The 16,211-nt window shown below is 55.3% G+C and overlaps 6 protein-coding genes across 6 annotated transcripts; 3 read left to right on the top strand and 3 right to left on the bottom strand.

The window, feature by feature from the left end:
- The first annotated feature begins 1,074 nt into the window (after nucleotides 1-1,074).
- Nucleotides 1,075-1,790, top strand: B0H18DRAFT_979863 (60S ribosomal protein L31). The gene is made up of 5 exons (XM_048044424.1): nucleotides 1,075-1,141; nucleotides 1,198-1,224; nucleotides 1,293-1,533; nucleotides 1,594-1,670; nucleotides 1,728-1,790. The coding sequence occupies exons 1-5, from the start codon at nucleotides 1,139-1,141 to the stop codon at nucleotides 1,758-1,760; spliced, it is 381 nt and encodes a 126-aa protein (XP_047898251.1). The 5' UTR covers nucleotides 1,075-1,138; the 3' UTR covers nucleotides 1,761-1,790.
- Nucleotides 1,791-2,076: 286 nt separating this feature from the next.
- On the bottom strand, nucleotides 2,077-3,959 carry B0H18DRAFT_870021 (capsular associated protein; the record flags this gene model as incomplete). Its single annotated transcript, XM_048040062.1, has 5 exons — nucleotides 2,077-2,219; nucleotides 2,274-2,460; nucleotides 2,532-2,861; nucleotides 2,909-3,679; nucleotides 3,855-3,959. The coding sequence occupies 5 exons, from the start codon at nucleotides 3,957-3,959 to the stop codon at nucleotides 2,077-2,079; spliced, it is 1,536 nt and encodes a 511-aa protein (XP_047898250.1).
- Nucleotides 3,960-4,352: 393 nt separating this feature from the next.
- On the top strand, nucleotides 4,353-7,025 carry B0H18DRAFT_979853 (uncharacterized protein). The gene is made up of 5 exons (XM_048044423.1): nucleotides 4,353-4,854; nucleotides 5,451-5,670; nucleotides 5,724-5,903; nucleotides 5,953-6,729; nucleotides 6,780-7,025. The coding sequence occupies exons 1-5, from the start codon at nucleotides 4,422-4,424 to the stop codon at nucleotides 6,898-6,900; spliced, it is 1,731 nt and encodes a 576-aa protein (XP_047898249.1). The 5' UTR covers nucleotides 4,353-4,421; the 3' UTR covers nucleotides 6,901-7,025.
- A 14-nt stretch (nucleotides 7,026-7,039) lies between these two features.
- Nucleotides 7,040-8,410, bottom strand: B0H18DRAFT_979850 (pectin lyase fold/virulence factor). Its single transcript, XM_048044422.1, has 7 exons — nucleotides 7,907-8,410; nucleotides 7,858-7,860; nucleotides 7,721-7,788; nucleotides 7,578-7,665; nucleotides 7,450-7,526; nucleotides 7,263-7,394; nucleotides 7,040-7,212 (listed from the first exon to the last, which is right to left on the bottom strand). The coding sequence occupies exons 1-7, from the start codon at nucleotides 7,999-8,001 to the stop codon at nucleotides 7,190-7,192; spliced, it is 486 nt and encodes a 161-aa protein (XP_047898248.1). The 5' UTR covers nucleotides 8,002-8,410; the 3' UTR covers nucleotides 7,040-7,189.
- A 297-nt stretch (nucleotides 8,411-8,707) lies between these two features.
- On the bottom strand, nucleotides 8,708-13,200 carry B0H18DRAFT_927812 (uncharacterized protein). Its single transcript, XM_048041662.1, has 10 exons — nucleotides 12,169-13,200; nucleotides 11,884-12,110; nucleotides 11,566-11,812; nucleotides 11,346-11,512; nucleotides 11,179-11,284; nucleotides 10,837-11,127; nucleotides 10,690-10,785; nucleotides 10,216-10,623; nucleotides 9,540-10,150; nucleotides 8,708-9,490 (listed from the first exon to the last, which is right to left on the bottom strand). The coding sequence occupies exons 1-10, from the start codon at nucleotides 12,880-12,882 to the stop codon at nucleotides 9,013-9,015; spliced, it is 3,345 nt and encodes a 1,114-aa protein (XP_047898247.1). The 5' UTR covers nucleotides 12,883-13,200; the 3' UTR covers nucleotides 8,708-9,012.
- Nucleotides 13,201-13,903: 703 nt separating this feature from the next.
- Nucleotides 13,904-15,929, top strand: B0H18DRAFT_1207722 (uncharacterized protein; the record flags this gene model as incomplete). The annotated part of the gene is made up of 8 exons (XM_048036229.1): nucleotides 13,904-14,452; nucleotides 14,502-14,675; nucleotides 14,744-14,867; nucleotides 14,952-15,154; nucleotides 15,200-15,338; nucleotides 15,403-15,549; nucleotides 15,599-15,735; nucleotides 15,782-15,929. Exons 1-8 carry the CDS (start codon nucleotides 13,929-13,931, stop codon nucleotides 15,927-15,929), a joined length of 1,596 nt encoding a protein of 531 aa, XP_047898246.1. The 5' UTR covers nucleotides 13,904-13,928.
- Between the last annotated feature and the right edge of the window lie 282 nt (nucleotides 15,930-16,211).

The following is a 16,211-nucleotide window of genomic DNA, read 5'->3' as shown; positions in this document are numbered from 1 at the left end:
GTGCAATGGCCCAGAGAACGATATATAGGCATCTTGAGCATGTATTACAACTCCCGTGTCAGGGCTATCAGACTCGTACTGTAATGACCGGCTGAATAACCTTTACCGTCGAGTAGCATGGATCAAATTCGTTGTGTGCATATACTAAAGGAACGTAGTTTTGCAAGTTTGATTCGGAACAAGGCGGCACTGAACAATGCTCTGTAGTGCAATATCCAGCGCACTGATGGTTCAGTCAAGCACTTTGAGCTCGACGCGAGCTACCCACAAGCCAAGCAGACCAGTAGTACTCAGCGATATATGTAAATATTCACCTTCCGACGTAGAATCGCATTGTGTGCCCTCAGCGAAGCCGTCCCGAAGCCGTCAACAGGTTGTTGTACTGAGATCTCGGCCCGATGCATCCGTACTATATCGGGTCAGGATCTCGGCCACCCTAGGTAGTCGGTCACTCGAGTCTCATCCAATTACCACCTACTCTACAGCCATGAAATAAATTGTATCATGATTCTATACATTCCTTTACTGCCTGTACAAACTTTCAAGCCAATACACCAAGATTCGGGTGCAGGAAAAATCATCTTGTCCGATGATACCCATTTTTGGTAAGCAGTGGCTTGGGATCCCGAACCCCTCGCCCATGACTGGGTACCTCACTCGGATTCTGGCGCATTGCGGCCTGGAAAAAATCAGAATCATATACTTGAATATATCTTCAAGGATTACAGTCCATGCAGATGGGCCTCTTCAATGTAGTGAGCTATTTCCAAGGGTGTGGCCGACTTCCTAGTCTGTGTGGCTCACCCTACTCTCAACGAGAAATTTGTGTACTGAGCTCCACTCAATGATGCTGAATTTTTTCTATTATTTTTCTCGTATTCCTGAGGTGTTCTAGCATACCTCTGAACAAGGATCTAGGGCATTACGGCCCATACACAGTAAGGAGGGCTTGTCGAGTGCTAAGGTGGCCGAGATCCCTGCCCGATATAGTATGTGCGAGTGATCGTAAAACTGTACAGCTGGCTCAGCCACCCGAACCTTAATCTCCACGCCACCGCACACAAACACGGCCAAAGTGGCTGCACGCTGTTTGCGCCGAAGTCCACCGCCCGCTCACCGACACCGACATCCGCAAGACATGGTACGTCCTCGCCGTCCCCGATTGTGTGCTAGTCCTCATCGTCGTTGTCTGCGCAGGCCCCCTCCAAGACCTCCACGAAAAAGGTGCGTTCAGTCCCGACGAGCACTGGCGTATGCGTCTCGTCTAACCAGGTCTACGAACTCCTTCGCAGACTGGCAAGACGCGCTCGGCCCTCCAGGATGTTGTGACACGCGAGTACACCATCCACCTCCACAAGCGTGTTCACGGCCGCTCCTTCAAGAAGCGTGCCCCCTACGCCGTCAAGTCCGTCGTCGACTTCGCCCAGAAGGCGATGGGCACCACCGACGTCCGCATTGACCCCCGCCTCAACCAGCAGCTCTGGGAGCGCGGTATCAAGTCGCCACCGCACCGGATCCGCGTCAAGCTTGAGCGTGCGTACGACTTGTTGAGTGGGAATGCCAGGGTGTACTGACGGGTGGATGCGTATGCAGGCAAGCGGAATGACGAGGAGAATGCGAAGGAGAAGCTCTACACCTACGCGAGCTTCGTACCGGTAGAGTCCTTCAAGGTGCGTCGCTATGTCAATATCTATCCCCCCTCCCATCTAACTATGCTTCACTCCCAGGGTCTTGAGACAGTGGTTGTTGACGCCGAGTAAGCGCTGTATTCTATTCTCGGTGACCAGGAGAGAGGGGAGGGGGAGACTGGGTCAGTCGATTCCGGCCATTCAGGCCGTACACGCCATCATGCACTTTACGCACTACGCTGCACTCCATATTGCCCTATGCTATGTCGAGCATCAAAACGCACTTCCATTCTGTCTGCACCCGCGTGGTTTCATCCCGTCCATGCGTTCCATACCAGCAAGTCATGCAATCTATATGGAATACTGAGGGGTATGTACATTGATGCGCCGAGAGCCCAGACGGAGATACGATAACAACAGAACGATGATTACAAGGCAAGGACGTACACTAGGGGTACGGCAGGTTCATGCTCCTGTCGTGCCGAATCCTGACCGCCTCCGGGCCCATCGACTTGTTGGGCATGCGCTCCCAGATAGGGTCCACGTCAGGCCCGTCCAGATCGCCCGCGCCGTCCCAGCCCCAGCACCACACTAGCGGAAGAGCAATCAGCGTGAGCACCCTGTAATTGACGCTGGTATGCGCACCGTAATCAGGGCCAGGGACAAAGTCGAGCGGGATGTGCTCCTCGTCAGTGAAGAGCCGGTCATGGGGCCCGAACCATGCGCGGTCTTGCGGGTCCGTGCGCGGGTTGTCAGGCAGCCCGCCCAGCCGGACGTACCCTCGGATCGCAGTGAGGTTTCGGCGCGCGGGATGGATGATGTCGTATACGCGCTGCATTGACGAGTGTCAGCCACCAGAACGGAAGCAGCGCCACAAGGACACCAAGGAACAAGGGCACCCACTGAGTCGTACGCGAGCTTGACGCGCGGGACCATCAGGATCCTGCCGTAGCCCGCCTCCCAGTAGTCGTTGCAGATGAGACTGCACTCGCTCGCGGAGCACTCGCCGTCGACGATGCGCGCCATGCGAAAGCGGACGTGGGGCGGCGAGTAGAATGGCGCGGGGTCGAGCACTGCGATGCCGTTCCAGCAGGACTGCACCTGAATCGGGAGGTGCCGCTGGAAGCGGTCCTGCGACGCGCCATGGTGGAAAATCGCCTCGAAGGGCGCGTTCTCGAGCGCGGTCCCGTTGATGTCCCGCGCGACCCAGTTGTCGTAGAAGACGGGATGGCCCTACATGGGTGTCAGCCGTGGTAATGAATAAGAAGAGTAGGACTGACGAGCTCTTCGTGGTACATGTAGTCCGCCGCGCAGGTGATGCCAGCGTTGTTCCGGCGGCTCTGCCAGATGAGCTCGAGGAGGTCGTCTACGCAGGGCAGGACGTCGTTCATGAAGATGATGCTGTCGAAGTACTCGTTCTCCGCGTCACGCAGCTCGTGTAGCGGCACGAACGCGGCGTTGCGCACTTCCGCGAGGTACTCGATGCGGTGGTTGAACGCGCCGCGCGTGCGCATCGACGTGCGAATCGTCACGCGGAGGCCGACGGACCGGCAGAGCGAATCGAAGATACGCAGGAGCGCCTTCGTCTGGTCCGTCGAGCCGTTCTCGTAGATCGACACGTACACGTTGTTGTACCCGAGGATGGCCGCGACGCGGAAGAGCGTCGCAAACAGGTCCGGAATAATGTCGAAGGAGTTGTAGAGGTTGATCGCGAAGAAGTACTTGTGCGTGTCTGGCGTCAGGCCGCGGGGCGTCGGTGGGACGTAGTCGCCCTCCACGCCAGCACCGAGGCCGAGGCCGAGCGTGTCCAGCCAGGACGAACGGGTGGGTGACTCGTGCCCGATGAGCGACGCGTACCGTTCCTCCGCCTGCTCCTTGTACATAGGCTGCGCGTTCCGCGTGCATTCCCTGGTGTAGTGCGAAGAGAGCGAGGTGAGCAGCTCGAGCACCCGGAAGCGCTGCTCGAGCGTCGGAAGCGTGATCGGTTGTCGGGCGCGGGATGGGTGGTAGGCTGAGGGTGTACGGCTTCCTCGCCAGGATGCAGGTGCTGGCTATACCGTGGTCAGAGGCAGTTGTATAGGATTGATAGTTATGCCCATATCGTTAGGCCTCCACACCTTAAGTCGCGTACAGGCGGAGGATGTAAGCCTTGGTACACACCGGCCTTACATCCTTCGCGTATGTGCGGCTTCTTGAAGGTAGCCTAACGGGATAGAGACGACTCACATCTGATGTGAACAACCTTGCCACCATGAGCCCTACAAATACGCCAATAGAAAGTGACACCCAGGTGGGTAGACGTTTCAGAGGGTTGGTGCTCTTCGGCTGCATCTTCGACACCAAGTACCAGTCGATATGAGGATAGCGATGATGGGGTTGCTGCTCAAGCTATGCACAGAGCTACTGTTCGTGTGAGACGCGCTGTGAGGTGCCTTGTCTCGCCAGACAGACGTCGGCAATACCTTCAAACTTCGTACCTTAGAATATCGCTGTTTGACCCAGAGTGTTGCCAGGTATGCGCCGCGATGGTCTGTTGTCCTCGTTTCTCCACGTTCAGGACATACGCTACTTTTCGTACGAGGCCAAAGAGCGACGTGGAATTAGAGGGCAAGCGAGGAGAGGTGATGGGCGGAGGAAAGCAGGAGCCTGACAGTCACTTCCTGCAGCCACTAACGGTGGCTGATGGCCGTTCCTGTCTCCAGCGGTTCGCTGGCCCCTCCCCCTCCTTTGCTCCCGACCACCATCACCATCCTCTCTCCAAGCGGTTCGCTCTGGCAGCGTCGGCGCGCGTATATGCAGCGGCGCACAGGCAAAGGACACCCTCACATATCGCCCCCTGCACGCATGGGCTCCGACGAGAAGGCCCCTTCCCGCCTCAACCAGAAAAGCCTCGGTGTCACGAATCGAATATGGCTCATCCTCGCGCTCTTCGTCTTCCTGATTCTCTTCACTCGCTCCATTCTGCCGGGCGATAACCAGAATGCACGACACCGACTGCTGAGCGGTGACCTACGCCCGAAGAACTATCTGAATGTCTCTGACACAGGAGAGTCGCCGTTCGCGTTCTGTCCTGCATTCGGGCCTGGCGATGGGATCGCGTCGAAATACGACGTGGTTGCGCTTTCGAAGACCAGGTTCCACCTCGGAAGCGGCGCACGGATACAGCGCGTGGTCAACAAGGCACTCTCGGGTCTCCCAGTGACGATTAGTGTAGTTGGCGGGTCTGGTGAGTGTCTTTATGGAATATCATTCTTGACAGCTGTTGTAGAAGCGAAAGACTGCTTGTGCGCGGGGTGTGTGGAGCGGGGTTTTGGCTGGCGAGGCGGCCGATGGTTGGCGAAGTCACGCACTGGCCAGAGTCCACCGTTGCCGCTCAGAGATGTGTTCTCTAACTCGACTTTAACGTCAGTCTTGCTCACGGCGATCTTCGGCCCAAATCCCAGCTCCACACTTCCCCCGGTGCAGGCCGGCCTATCGTTTCTACAACGGCTGGAAACCTTCACTGCGCGAACACCACGAGTCTACGATTCACCCTGCCCTCTCGTTGCCTGTGCAAACGGGTGCTGTATGGTCACAGCTGGTGCGCCCTGACGCGTCCAATGAAGTCTTCTCCGTGGGCGTGAGTCGGTGGGACTGTTAATCATAGATGCTATATACCGCGCAATCTGAATGAGCGCGTCGAGTGCCCAGGAGTCACGGTCCTACCGCTGCTTTGCCCAGTCAAGTCACAGCACTCAAAGTTTCTTGCTATAGACACTATTCCCTGACTCTCGCTCCCCGTACCCGCTTCGTAGTATACTGATTATCTGCCCTATTCCTCAGTGTCTGCTTGCCATGGCGCCGGGAATGACCCACTGTCACCGCACTGCTACCCGTCAAGGTTCTTTAACTGGTGGAACACCGTATTCCCTCACCCTGCCTCCGAGCTCACGAACGGCGCGATGCGGCGCACCAACTCCGCCTACTTCGCTTTCTGCCATGCCCACCACATCCCCGACGTCGCGGACCTGGTCATTGTCGAGTTGGACGTAGCGGATGCAAAGTGAGCCATACGGGCCCCTTGCAAACGTGAATCGCTATTTAACGTGTTTCCAGCGATCAGGTAGCCATGAACGAATTCGAGCTGCTAATTCGCTCCATCCTTGTTCGGCCTGACCAGCCAGCTGTGCTCATCCTTGGGTACTTTAGCCCTCAGGTAGCACAGAGCAGTGGGTTCGGTAGCCCCGACCACTGGCACACGCTGGTTGCCCAGTTTTACGATGTCCCTCATGTCAGGTTGGTCTCCATCCTAGCGCTCCAGAACACCCCTAACGTTACGTCTTAGCGTGAAGCCACTGCTATACCCGAATTATATGTCAAACCCCTCGTCGGTCTACCAGTACTTTGTCGACCCGATCCTTGCGAGCCCACCCGGCCACGAGGTCATCGCCGACGTGCTCATCTCCTATTTCCAGTCGCAGATCTGCGCCGCCTGGGGCGCGCTCACAGGCACGTCGCACGAGCTGCTCCCCGCGCTCGCCACGCCCATCTTCGCGGACAACAACGCGAAACAGCCGACGGACGCGCGTGGGCTCTTCGGCGGCGTCGCGCAGCGCAAGGGTGCAGCGGGCGCGGTGCCGGAGGACGGTGAAGGCCGCGCCGCGGCGAACCCGAACCCTGTCATGAACCGCCTCGCGGAGGTCGCGGTGAAGGCGCCCTCGCTCCATGCCAACCTGCGCGTGCCGCCGATGCGCATTAACACCCGCCCCGCGGACCTCGTCGCGCACCCGTTCGTCGAGGTCGCGCCGTACTGCGTGTCCGCGAACGACCTGATCAACCCGCTCCCCCAGGCGCTCTTCGCAGGATCGGGCTGGGCGGCGTACCACCCTCGTGCCGGTTCGGCCGACCTCTCATCGCACGCGCACTATTTCTACTCGAGCCTGCCGACGAGTAAGTTGCGGGTGAGCATCCAGACAAGCGCGGGCGATGTCGGGGTGTACTACATCAAGGAGCCGACGGACACAATAGGCCTGGGCAGCGCGGTAGAGTGCTGGGTGGACGATAATTACGGCGGGGCGGTCGTGATAGAGAACGCGGCGCAGGTCGGCGAGCCGACACCAGCGTAAGTGGTCAGTCGCATGGCTTTAGTCTATCAGCTCACGCTGCTTGTAGATTGGAGATCATCGACCATTATGTCGAGAAGGGACCGCACTTCGTGGAGTGCCAGCTCATGGGCGAGGAAGACGATCGCAGCATTCCGCCATTCAGGATCATCGGTATATTCGCTACATAGTGGCTATTCGGGGGTCGTGTTGGGGCTCGTGCGTACTTATTGCTTGTGGGTCTAGGGTCTTGGATGCACTTGTACAAAAGATAGAACTATCCGTAATGATACGATGACACGCTCATTTGACCGTCTGCCAGTGCATATAGGGGGATGAATCAACAAATATCAATTGCAAAGTGAGTAAGATCTCAACATGTCTAGGTACTTGACTGCCCGCCCCACGTATTACAGACACAAGCTCGGCCGCGTGTAGCACTCAAAACCAAAAGTCGATCTGTAGTCGTATCTCAACGTATCATGTCGAGGTAGTGTTGCAGCCTAACATTATTCTCAATGACTTGAAATGCATGTTGCATGGGATCACGTACTAGACAGTCCCTGCTGGCTAACAACGTTCGTACAGGTATACATCGGCTCTGCTCCGGTATTCACGGTGATGTTGATATTGTCAAACACCATTCCAGGACACGGCGCAGCAGGGCTGCATGCTATATCAACAACTGCCAGTCCGTTAGCGACGCCGAATCGCAGGTGGGCGCCAAGGGGAGCACGTACTGGTACTGCCCGACGATGTACCCGTAAAGTTGTAGAAGCTCAGGTTCGCAAATTGCAGTGTTGATGGTGAGTCGCCTCTGAAAACACGTCAATCTCGCTCAACCCGCACGCTGACGACAGGTACATACGGGTGTGCTCCATTGGTTTGATAGACATGGATAGGCAGAGAGACGTTATACAACTCTGCGTTGCGGATGGTGACATTCGTGACAAGGCCTGCGTCAGCCGTGTGTCAGCTTTCTGCCTCACGATTCAGCAAACTTGCACCTACCTCCACCTCCACCGCCATTGTCGGGAGGGTGACCGATGGTTGTGCCGGACCAGGACTTGAAATAAACCTGACATGCGGCAATCAAGAAGCTGTTCGCTGTGACAAGCCGTGGCACGTACCGCACTGCCCATGCATCAGCAAAAGCGCCGGATAATGATCTCACAAGCGGTGAGTTATATTGCTCACCTCGTAAGATTTAGTATTCGCTCCCAAGATAACTGGAGAGAATTCGAAGACCCCAAGACGTGAGTTTGGATGTAAGCAGCTTTCCGGAATGTCATTGTAATTCGACAACTTACCAGAAGTGCGAAGACATGCGCAGAGAATTGGCCCTCTCAGCGCCGCTTTGAAGATGGGCACGGACAGCGAGAGAAGACACTTAATTCGTCTAGAGAGACTAGTATAAGGATTGTTGTGTACAGAGTCGGGCGAGGCGCGACTAGTTAACAGTGACTGAGGTCAGCATGTCAGCGCGATCTCCGAACTAAATTCAATTAGGAATTCGTTTCAGGCAGCGCGGCGTGTAACAGTCATGTACGACACCATTCCTGAGGTATCTGCCGACCTACCAAAATAGAATTTGGTCGGAAACGGGGACGTTGCAGGCACTTACGGGCCTACGCATATTGAAGGCTGTGCGAGTCCAGCCACTCAGGCGCGGCGAGACGACGCGCGCGACTCGAAGTCAAGCGCCCGCCCAAGTGAGATCATTGCTCATGCTGTAGCATGAGCACATCCTACGTGAGGGTCCTGAAAATTGACAGAGACACATTAGATACACAATATTAGACATCCGTCAGAATTCCATACCTTAGAGAATGATCCCCCATACACAATGCCCGCGCGCGTCGAGCCGTGCGGGCGGGCGCTTCGCAGCGCCGCGACGAGGCTCAGGCGCCCGCAGGCCGCGCGCAACTGTCGCAGTTGGCGAGCGAAGCCCAACCTCGGATTTCCGTGTCATCCTTTGTGTTGCGATACATCTCATCGGCTTGGTAAATATGCTCTGCATGTCAGATTGCATCGTGGGGATAATACACTTGTAAGTAGCACTGCAAATACAATCAGTACAAGTGACCTCGCGGCGGCGGTGAGACTCGGTGCTCGACTCGGACGCACCACTAGTAAGAGTACGGCGGGGAATCTTCTACACAGCCGGTCACTTCCAGGATACAAGAATGATAGCCTCTGCCACGTCGGGTAGTACGCCATGTAGGCTAGTCGCAGAACGTCATTTCAGCTTGATGTAAATACGGAGAGTGACTACTACAGCAACGTGCTCACTCACTGTTCGATCAGAGCGGCGCATAGCCTTCGCCGTCATCTTCATCATCATCCTGAGGATAGTCGTCTTCCGGCCCAAGCTCCGCTTCGTCATCTACCTCTTGCTCGTCCACTGGCTCCTCGCCTGCTGTCTCGTCATCTTCTTGATCTTCAGGATAGTCCCAGCCATACCCAAAGTCTTCTTCGTCACTTGGTACTGCATCCTCTTCCTCCGTGTCTGAATCCTCGGCGTCGCCACCAGCCATCGCGTCGTTCTTGGGTACATCCGGCGAGTCGGCACTTGGCGCATTTGTGTCTGCCCAAAGCTTGTCCACGAGCGCATCGTTCAAGGTCTCCTTTGGGTATCGAATGCTTCGGGTTTGAGAGCAGCGGTGAATGAACCTGCGAACCTTGTCTATCAGATGCTGGATGGTGATACGGTTCGATGGCAGGCCTTTGTGGCCAACTGCGCCACCGAGGTACCGCATGACCATGTCACGGTCAGCAAACCTGTCATACAGTGAGCAGACACAATGCATGAGATGATTGTAGTACTCACATTCCGACATAATGATATATGTAGTCTTCGTCGTTGTCCTCAGGTTGACGAGCTATCGAAGGTGGGAGGTACTCTGTGGTCTTGCCATGTGTGAAGCCCGGGATGAGATGGCTTGCGCGAAGCACTTGTGCAGGGTCGAGGAAACCAAAAGCGTTAGGTTCGTCAGAATCAATGAAGCCTACGCGATGGAGGCGGCGAGCCTTGAAACCCCCGGGTTCACTGAGGTCGCGACCAAACCAACGAATCCAGAGAACGTCCATGCGCTGGACATCCTTACATCGCGAAAGAAGCCCGCGGTGCTTCACGTTCACATGAAAGATCCCGATGACTCGGGCATACCAGTAGGGATGGGCGTTCGCTTGCGAGTCTCCATCGTCTTCGTGTGGTGCGAGGAGCATGACGTCCGCCTGCCTGCGTGGATTGATGGAGTCCTGGCTGCGACGCATGTCGTAGGTTGTGTAATTGATACGGAGGGCCTTGTGGAGGTAGATGCGGTCATTGACAAACTGTATGGTATCGTGCTCATCCGGGCCAAAGGTATCCTCGTCGCCATCGTACTCACGTCCTGTAAGACGAGACAGAAGATGGTCTTTGAGGTTCGGAACAAAGTTCTTTTGTGATAGGTTAGTATTAGCATGCCATGCCAGCTCGACAACTTGAAACACCGTGCACACACCCTTAAAGCTGGATCATCCCCGAGTCGAGCATTGGCCCACCTGAAGATGTTCTCGTGATGGCGTTCGGAGTCTGACATATGATAGCGATCCTTCGGAGTGGTATGGAAGGGAAGCGGGTCCTCTTCTGAGAGCCAGAGGGCTGCTCGACGACGTGCTGTATCCGCGAGTGTACCGTTCCTAGGACGGTTTACTGTCTTATTCAATGATGACTGCTTTTGTGCAGTGTCGTTGCCTTGAGGCCGAGCTTGTTGAGTTCCAGCTGTAAGTTCAGCACGTCGTTGTCTATCCTTCTCGAGTAATCGAGTCAAAAGCTGTTCACGGCGCTGGCGGCGGGCTATTTGACGTGCAGCCTTGTTCTTGTTCGTCCGAACGTAGAACCGCTTGACACGGCGGTGTTCCTGCTCCCCCTAGTACATGAGAAAATGGTGTTAGCTCAAACAGAAACCAAAGGATGGTGTACCGAGACAACTCACCTGTTGCGTGTTTCCTACATCATGGGTCCCATACCAGCCTACCATCCATGCGTAGTCACCAAGGCTGTGCCACTTTCCTGTCTTAAGGTTGAGCGTCTTGCGCTTCGGTCCAGGCGCATTCTTTGTGGCACCCTTCGATGACGACACCTTCTTTTTGCTTCTAGAGGACTTCTTTGCACGCATAGCAGCTGTTCGACGGCCTCGTGCTGCCTCCTCGGCTGGAAGCTCCTGGGTATCGTAAGCTTCGCAAGTTGTTGCGGCGAACTCACGAGTAGTCCTGCCGAGCTCCCAGGTGACGCCGTGAAAGATCGCTACTGTTTCCTCAGTATGCAAGCGGAGTTTGGCGAGTGCATGCCAGAAAGCGAGCGTGAAGAGAAGGCTCATCACGAGGTCATCGTGCGGTGGAGGGAGCAGGCCTTCGAACACAGGCATGATACACTAGTAGGAGTTGTAAGACCTCAAATCGGAAGAGTAATAGGGATATATTACCTGCAGAATATCCTCAAAATCTCGCCCGGCCATTTGCTTCAGCCCAGAGACATTGCGCGAGAATCGTCGGATTGTACTGCGTCCGAATGGTGGGATTTTGCGAAAGCTGAATATGATGGAGTAAGGAAAGAGAGTTGGGATATCACTCGAGGCATGACAGCGCTCACCGCTCATTGACAATCTGAATGCGATCCTTACCCTCTGCATATAAGATACGCAGGAGATGTATGAAGATTGCCTTCCAGACTCCGAGCTCAAACTCGTGCAGGATGTCAGGAACAAATAACGAGTAGAAATTGAAGCCTGTGTCGGCTAGGCGTTCCGAGAATGCGCTCTACATTGGAATCAGTGCATGCCAGTTTGGTCACAATGTACAAAGACACTTACACGTGTTGGAAGAATGGAAACAGGATCAATAATGCGACGAAGAAACTTGCTCGTGAGTGAGTAGCCCTGCTTGAAAACCCAGTTTCGAACGCGATTGATGAGTGAATGAAGTCCGGGTCTGTCGACGCGGATCTTATGCCGAGTTTTGTTGTCAGCACTCGAGCCCATGTCCACAACATCGTCCTTCTTGACATAGCAGCGAGGGCAGGGACAAAGTCCCAGAAAGCGGATGCATGCAAGTAAGACTCTGTGGTACATAAGCTGATTAATAAAGCGACCGGGTACGCCTATCGTGTGACTCGGGAAATCATGACTTACTTCTCGGGGTAGTCTGCTGAGTAGATGAAGAACCGAGGGAAAAGGCGTCGAAGGATGCCATCTCCACACAACACTAGCATGCCTTCATGGTACGCTTTCATGAAGTCTTCATCAAGCAGGAGCCGCCAGATCGCATGCATAAGCTCCTTCCTGCAGAAGCGAAGTGTTTCGGCGGTAGCAGATGTGCCGAATACGTTCTGGTACCAGTCCTGGAATGAATCAGGGAGCTAGAGACTGTGTATCAGAATTGAAGCGAGAGGCTTTAATGTGGCAAATAAAACGTACGGAGGGTATGTACGCCAGATGATGGGCTGCAAACTTCGTCGGACAGCCTCTGATGTACTTGGTGAGCCAGCCGAAATAGACGTAGATTGGCCAGAGATGAGCGCCACCGAAGTTCGCCAGGTGCGTAGAGTCGGACCAGAGTAGGATAGGAGCGATGGCGTACTCAACCTCAGGGCCATCTTCAGGATTCCGAGGTTGCGCGCGAAGACGCGCATCTTCCTCAATCATTGCGTCGGTGTCCGGAACATCTGAGAATATGCGAATATTCTCGTACTCAGGCACCCCATCGGAGTTGCTCCCAGAGTCGGATTCGGCTTCTGTAGACAGGGGACCTTGTTTGATGCGATGCCAGTACATGCGGAAGGGCAGCCAGTTGAAACGGAAGGCGTCCGTCGCCTCGGCCGCACACCGTACAACCTCGGTGAGTTTGCGGACAAAGACTTCACCGACCTCAAACGTTGGTGCTGCAGCTTCGGAAGCGAATCTGCTACCCTCCTTCGGAACAGGGATCTTGACGGACGTCTCATGCCAGCCATCCGATGAGGAGAAAACATGGCCTGGCTTGTCAATGCTGTCAAGCCGCTCGAGTTCCCGTGTAACACGAAAGCGTCGAAGGTCCTCGAGGTCGAAGTCGGGCGCAAGCAACACGTCGTCGACCAGGCGCTGAACCTCGACATTTGACTTGAGATTCGAGCCAGTGTTCGCCCAGGCCATGAGACGGCATACTGTTGGGTTTAGAAATGGATAGAACCACTCCTTCGCCGTCTCCAGACTGCTCCGCAGAGACCTGACAACCCTCGCACCAAACCCTTGCACCGCCTGTGTTCCGTCGAGTTCCTGAGCAGGTGGGCATAATGTTGGCGCATCACTGAGTTCCTGAAGGCTCGTAGCCTCCTGAGGCTCAGCAACCGGGCGGGTGGGGTAGCAGCGGAGGACACCGAACTCGTTAGGAGAGGTCTGGTAGTAAGTGGGACCATGATTGGCTGGTGCAGGCGGCGGGCCAGAGGAGCGTTGAGCGGAATTGTGCACAGGTGGATCATGCTCATGAGGAGCGTGGTTATCATTCGACTCGTTGTCATTGTCTACAGTGAGTGGTACTGGGATGTGAGAGGGTATTCCGATGGTAGTGGTGGGCAAGTAGTCGCGAAGGCGGCGCGGTACACGGTGCCTTCGGCCTGCGCGACTGAGGGACACTGGGGCGTCCTGAGGAGGTGGTGAGGGTAGACGCGCAGAAGAGGTCCCATAATCCTCGCTTAACGGTTGGCCTTGGAACTCGGGTGGAGGAGCAGCCTGGTCCACCGATCAGTCGAAGAAAAACCTAACATACAAATGAGCATGCGCACCTCAATCTCTGCATCCCTTATAGCCTCCCTCTCTCTAACTACAACGGCTAAATCCTCCGTGTGTAAGACCTTCGCCGGCCCAGGAGCGAGGTCATCCCGCGGACGCTTTGCAGTGACAGGCTTTGAGAGGTTGAAGGTGATGCTCTTCGCGCACCGCTTTCGATGTAACTTGAGTGCTTTGTTGGTCTCGTAGTCGCGCTTGCAGCCCAGACAGATGGTTGCGAGCGAGGACATGAAGAGAGTGGCAAGAATGAGCAGGTAAGCCCTCATGGCAGGGTGTAGCAAAACCCCAAGTCCGCGTCCTCAGCCACCGGCGCGCGACTGCACGCGATCACGTGGGCGCATACAGTCAGTCCCAGGCTTCGGATTGACTGTATGCGCTCTCCGCTTCTTCTTCTCTCATAACCACCATCCACCATGCCTCGACAAGCCTCGTACACACCGTCCCCTCCAACATCTCGTGAACCAACTCCGAGGCCGGCGACACCACCAGTGCCACCACGACCGCCAAAGTCCACGCACACCCACGAGAGGTCGAAGAGGCGCAAAGAAAAGGAGAAAGACATCGCAACTCAGTCAGCTCAGGATTCGGAAGAAGAACGTGAGGACCGCGAAGACGAGCATCGTCGCAAGCGGCCCAGGACCTCGGCACCGGTCCCCTCTCAGGCTTCGACATCGAGGACACAGGCTAGTACTGCCATCGCTCCTCGAGTCCAATCCACTCCCAGAAACCCGCAGCCCAGCACGCAAAGTGATCCAGCTCAGGAATTAGACGCTACGCCAGAAGTTAATGAACAAGCCAATCAAGCTCGCGACCGCCCAGGCCGACTAAGTCGGGACAAGACGAAGAAGGCTGTCAAGACGAAGCCATTCGACCGCAACGAGTACAAGAAGTTTATGAAGGGACTCAAGGAGGCTTTGAAGTTGGCGCATATGAGCAAGTGCGTATTTAGATACAAAGGGACATGTCTGGCACTAACACCGGCTAAGGGCCGAGCCAACCTACAAAGACCTGTGGACGGAAGTGCGGGCTATACCGCGCCTGGTAGGGCCCTTGGAGAATTCCGAGCACCTTGTGCAAGTCGGGAGCTGGCTTCATGCACACCCAGATATCGACCTCTCCGACGAAGGGCCTGATCTCGGTGAAGACGATCTTGCTGACATGTAGGTGCCAGATCCATATCCGCGGTACGAGACTCGGATGCAACTCTGTTCTGCTAACATTACAACAGGCCCAAGTCCGAGTTGCGATACATACTCGAGGCCTTCAAGCGACTTATCACTGTCTGCCCCACCATTAAGCGCATCCTCCCTGAGCTGCAGAAACGCAGGGACGAAACTGACATCAATGCTGTGGTCGACTTGGCGAGTAGTACTTTCTGTTTACTGGCTTCCGACTCTACCGGTTATCTGCATGTTGACACCGAGTGCTAATTCTAGATCGACAAAGCACAGAACAGTGGGCGAACCGACGACATCTCGCGGCTCAAATACGAGCTACTATATTATCTTCCCCGTGTCAACGGCATAGACACCCCGGACCCCAAGCTTGAAAAGGAGTCTCGAGGCTGGCGCTGTCATGCAACGGCACGCATGTTGTGTCCGCGTGATCTGCGCGACGAGTTTGATGCCGATCCAGAGAAGTTCGTCTACTCACTCTAATTGTTCATCGACTAATGTCTTGTCAGGTTTTGCCAGGAGGTCCGCAATGGCGCACGTAAACTTGAAATCAATCACGACAATTGGCCGACTCTCGCATACAGTGAGACGGAGTACGACCCAGAGAACCTTGACTTTGGCCTTCTCAAGTCCGCTTTTTTGCTCAGGGTAAGTCGAGCCGTTGCTGGTCCCTTGCAATGCCATTCACTGCCACTGATCCTCACCGTCCTAGTGCTGGCTGTGCCTCTTCAAGGGACCAAGCAGTGCACGACTCGCTGACAACCTTGGCACCAAACGAAAGGGTGGCCGCCACGTTGTCGCCCAGACATACAACATTACCCGTGTCGATGAGTATAGTCTGTGCTATACAGTTCTTCTGGTGAGTGCCAACTGAGCGTCATTCAATGTCGCTTTACATCTTGTACTAGGCTCGCTTCCTACTCAACGGGATTCACGATTGGGCCCGGGATGATGGTGTCTTCATTGGCGCCGCGTTTTGGGCGAACATGAAGTCCCTTTTCGAGGACAAGAAGTGGCGCGACGATACTCTCGCATGGTGGAACGAGTAAGTGCCGTGTATACTGTGCAATTTATACTGATGTTTGCGACAGGAACGTCTTCGGTATCAAGCGGCCAGGCGTCCAGAATTCGACTGCCGCGATCTCACGGAACGGCCCCTCGACAGTCACCAAGCTGCAAGAACAGCGCGCAGCCCGCCTTCGACTTCAACGCCAGAACTCTGCCGCTTCCGCTGCTTGAATCTCGGTGAGTGTATATAGTACCTTCTTCTGCTCATATTGAAATCTTGTAGTCGTGCTTATGCGATGTTGTTCAGCTGTCCGACGCACATTGTTGCGCGTCTCCATCGCTCAAGCCTTCTATTTGCAGTTCATTCGTTCTCTCGACTCAGTGTCCCTCGACTCGGACTCGTTCTGTCCCCTTTACTCCGTCCATCTTTCCAACCCCAATCATCTGCTCGTCTCCCTCGCACCAGTGTCGGCTCGCCACGTCTGGCGCTCGACTCGTTTCATCCCATTTCCG

This window comes from Fomitopsis serialis (assembly GCF_022376445.1).
Source record: "Fomitopsis serialis strain Sig1Antser10 chromosome Unknown B0H18scaffold_6, whole genome shotgun sequence".
In the NCBI taxonomy this organism is placed as follows: Eukaryota; Fungi; Basidiomycota; class Agaricomycetes; order Polyporales; family Fomitopsidaceae; genus Fomitopsis; species Fomitopsis serialis.
The sequence above is the reverse complement of the archived record's forward strand: the minus strand, read 5'-3'. Positions and strand labels throughout refer to the sequence as shown.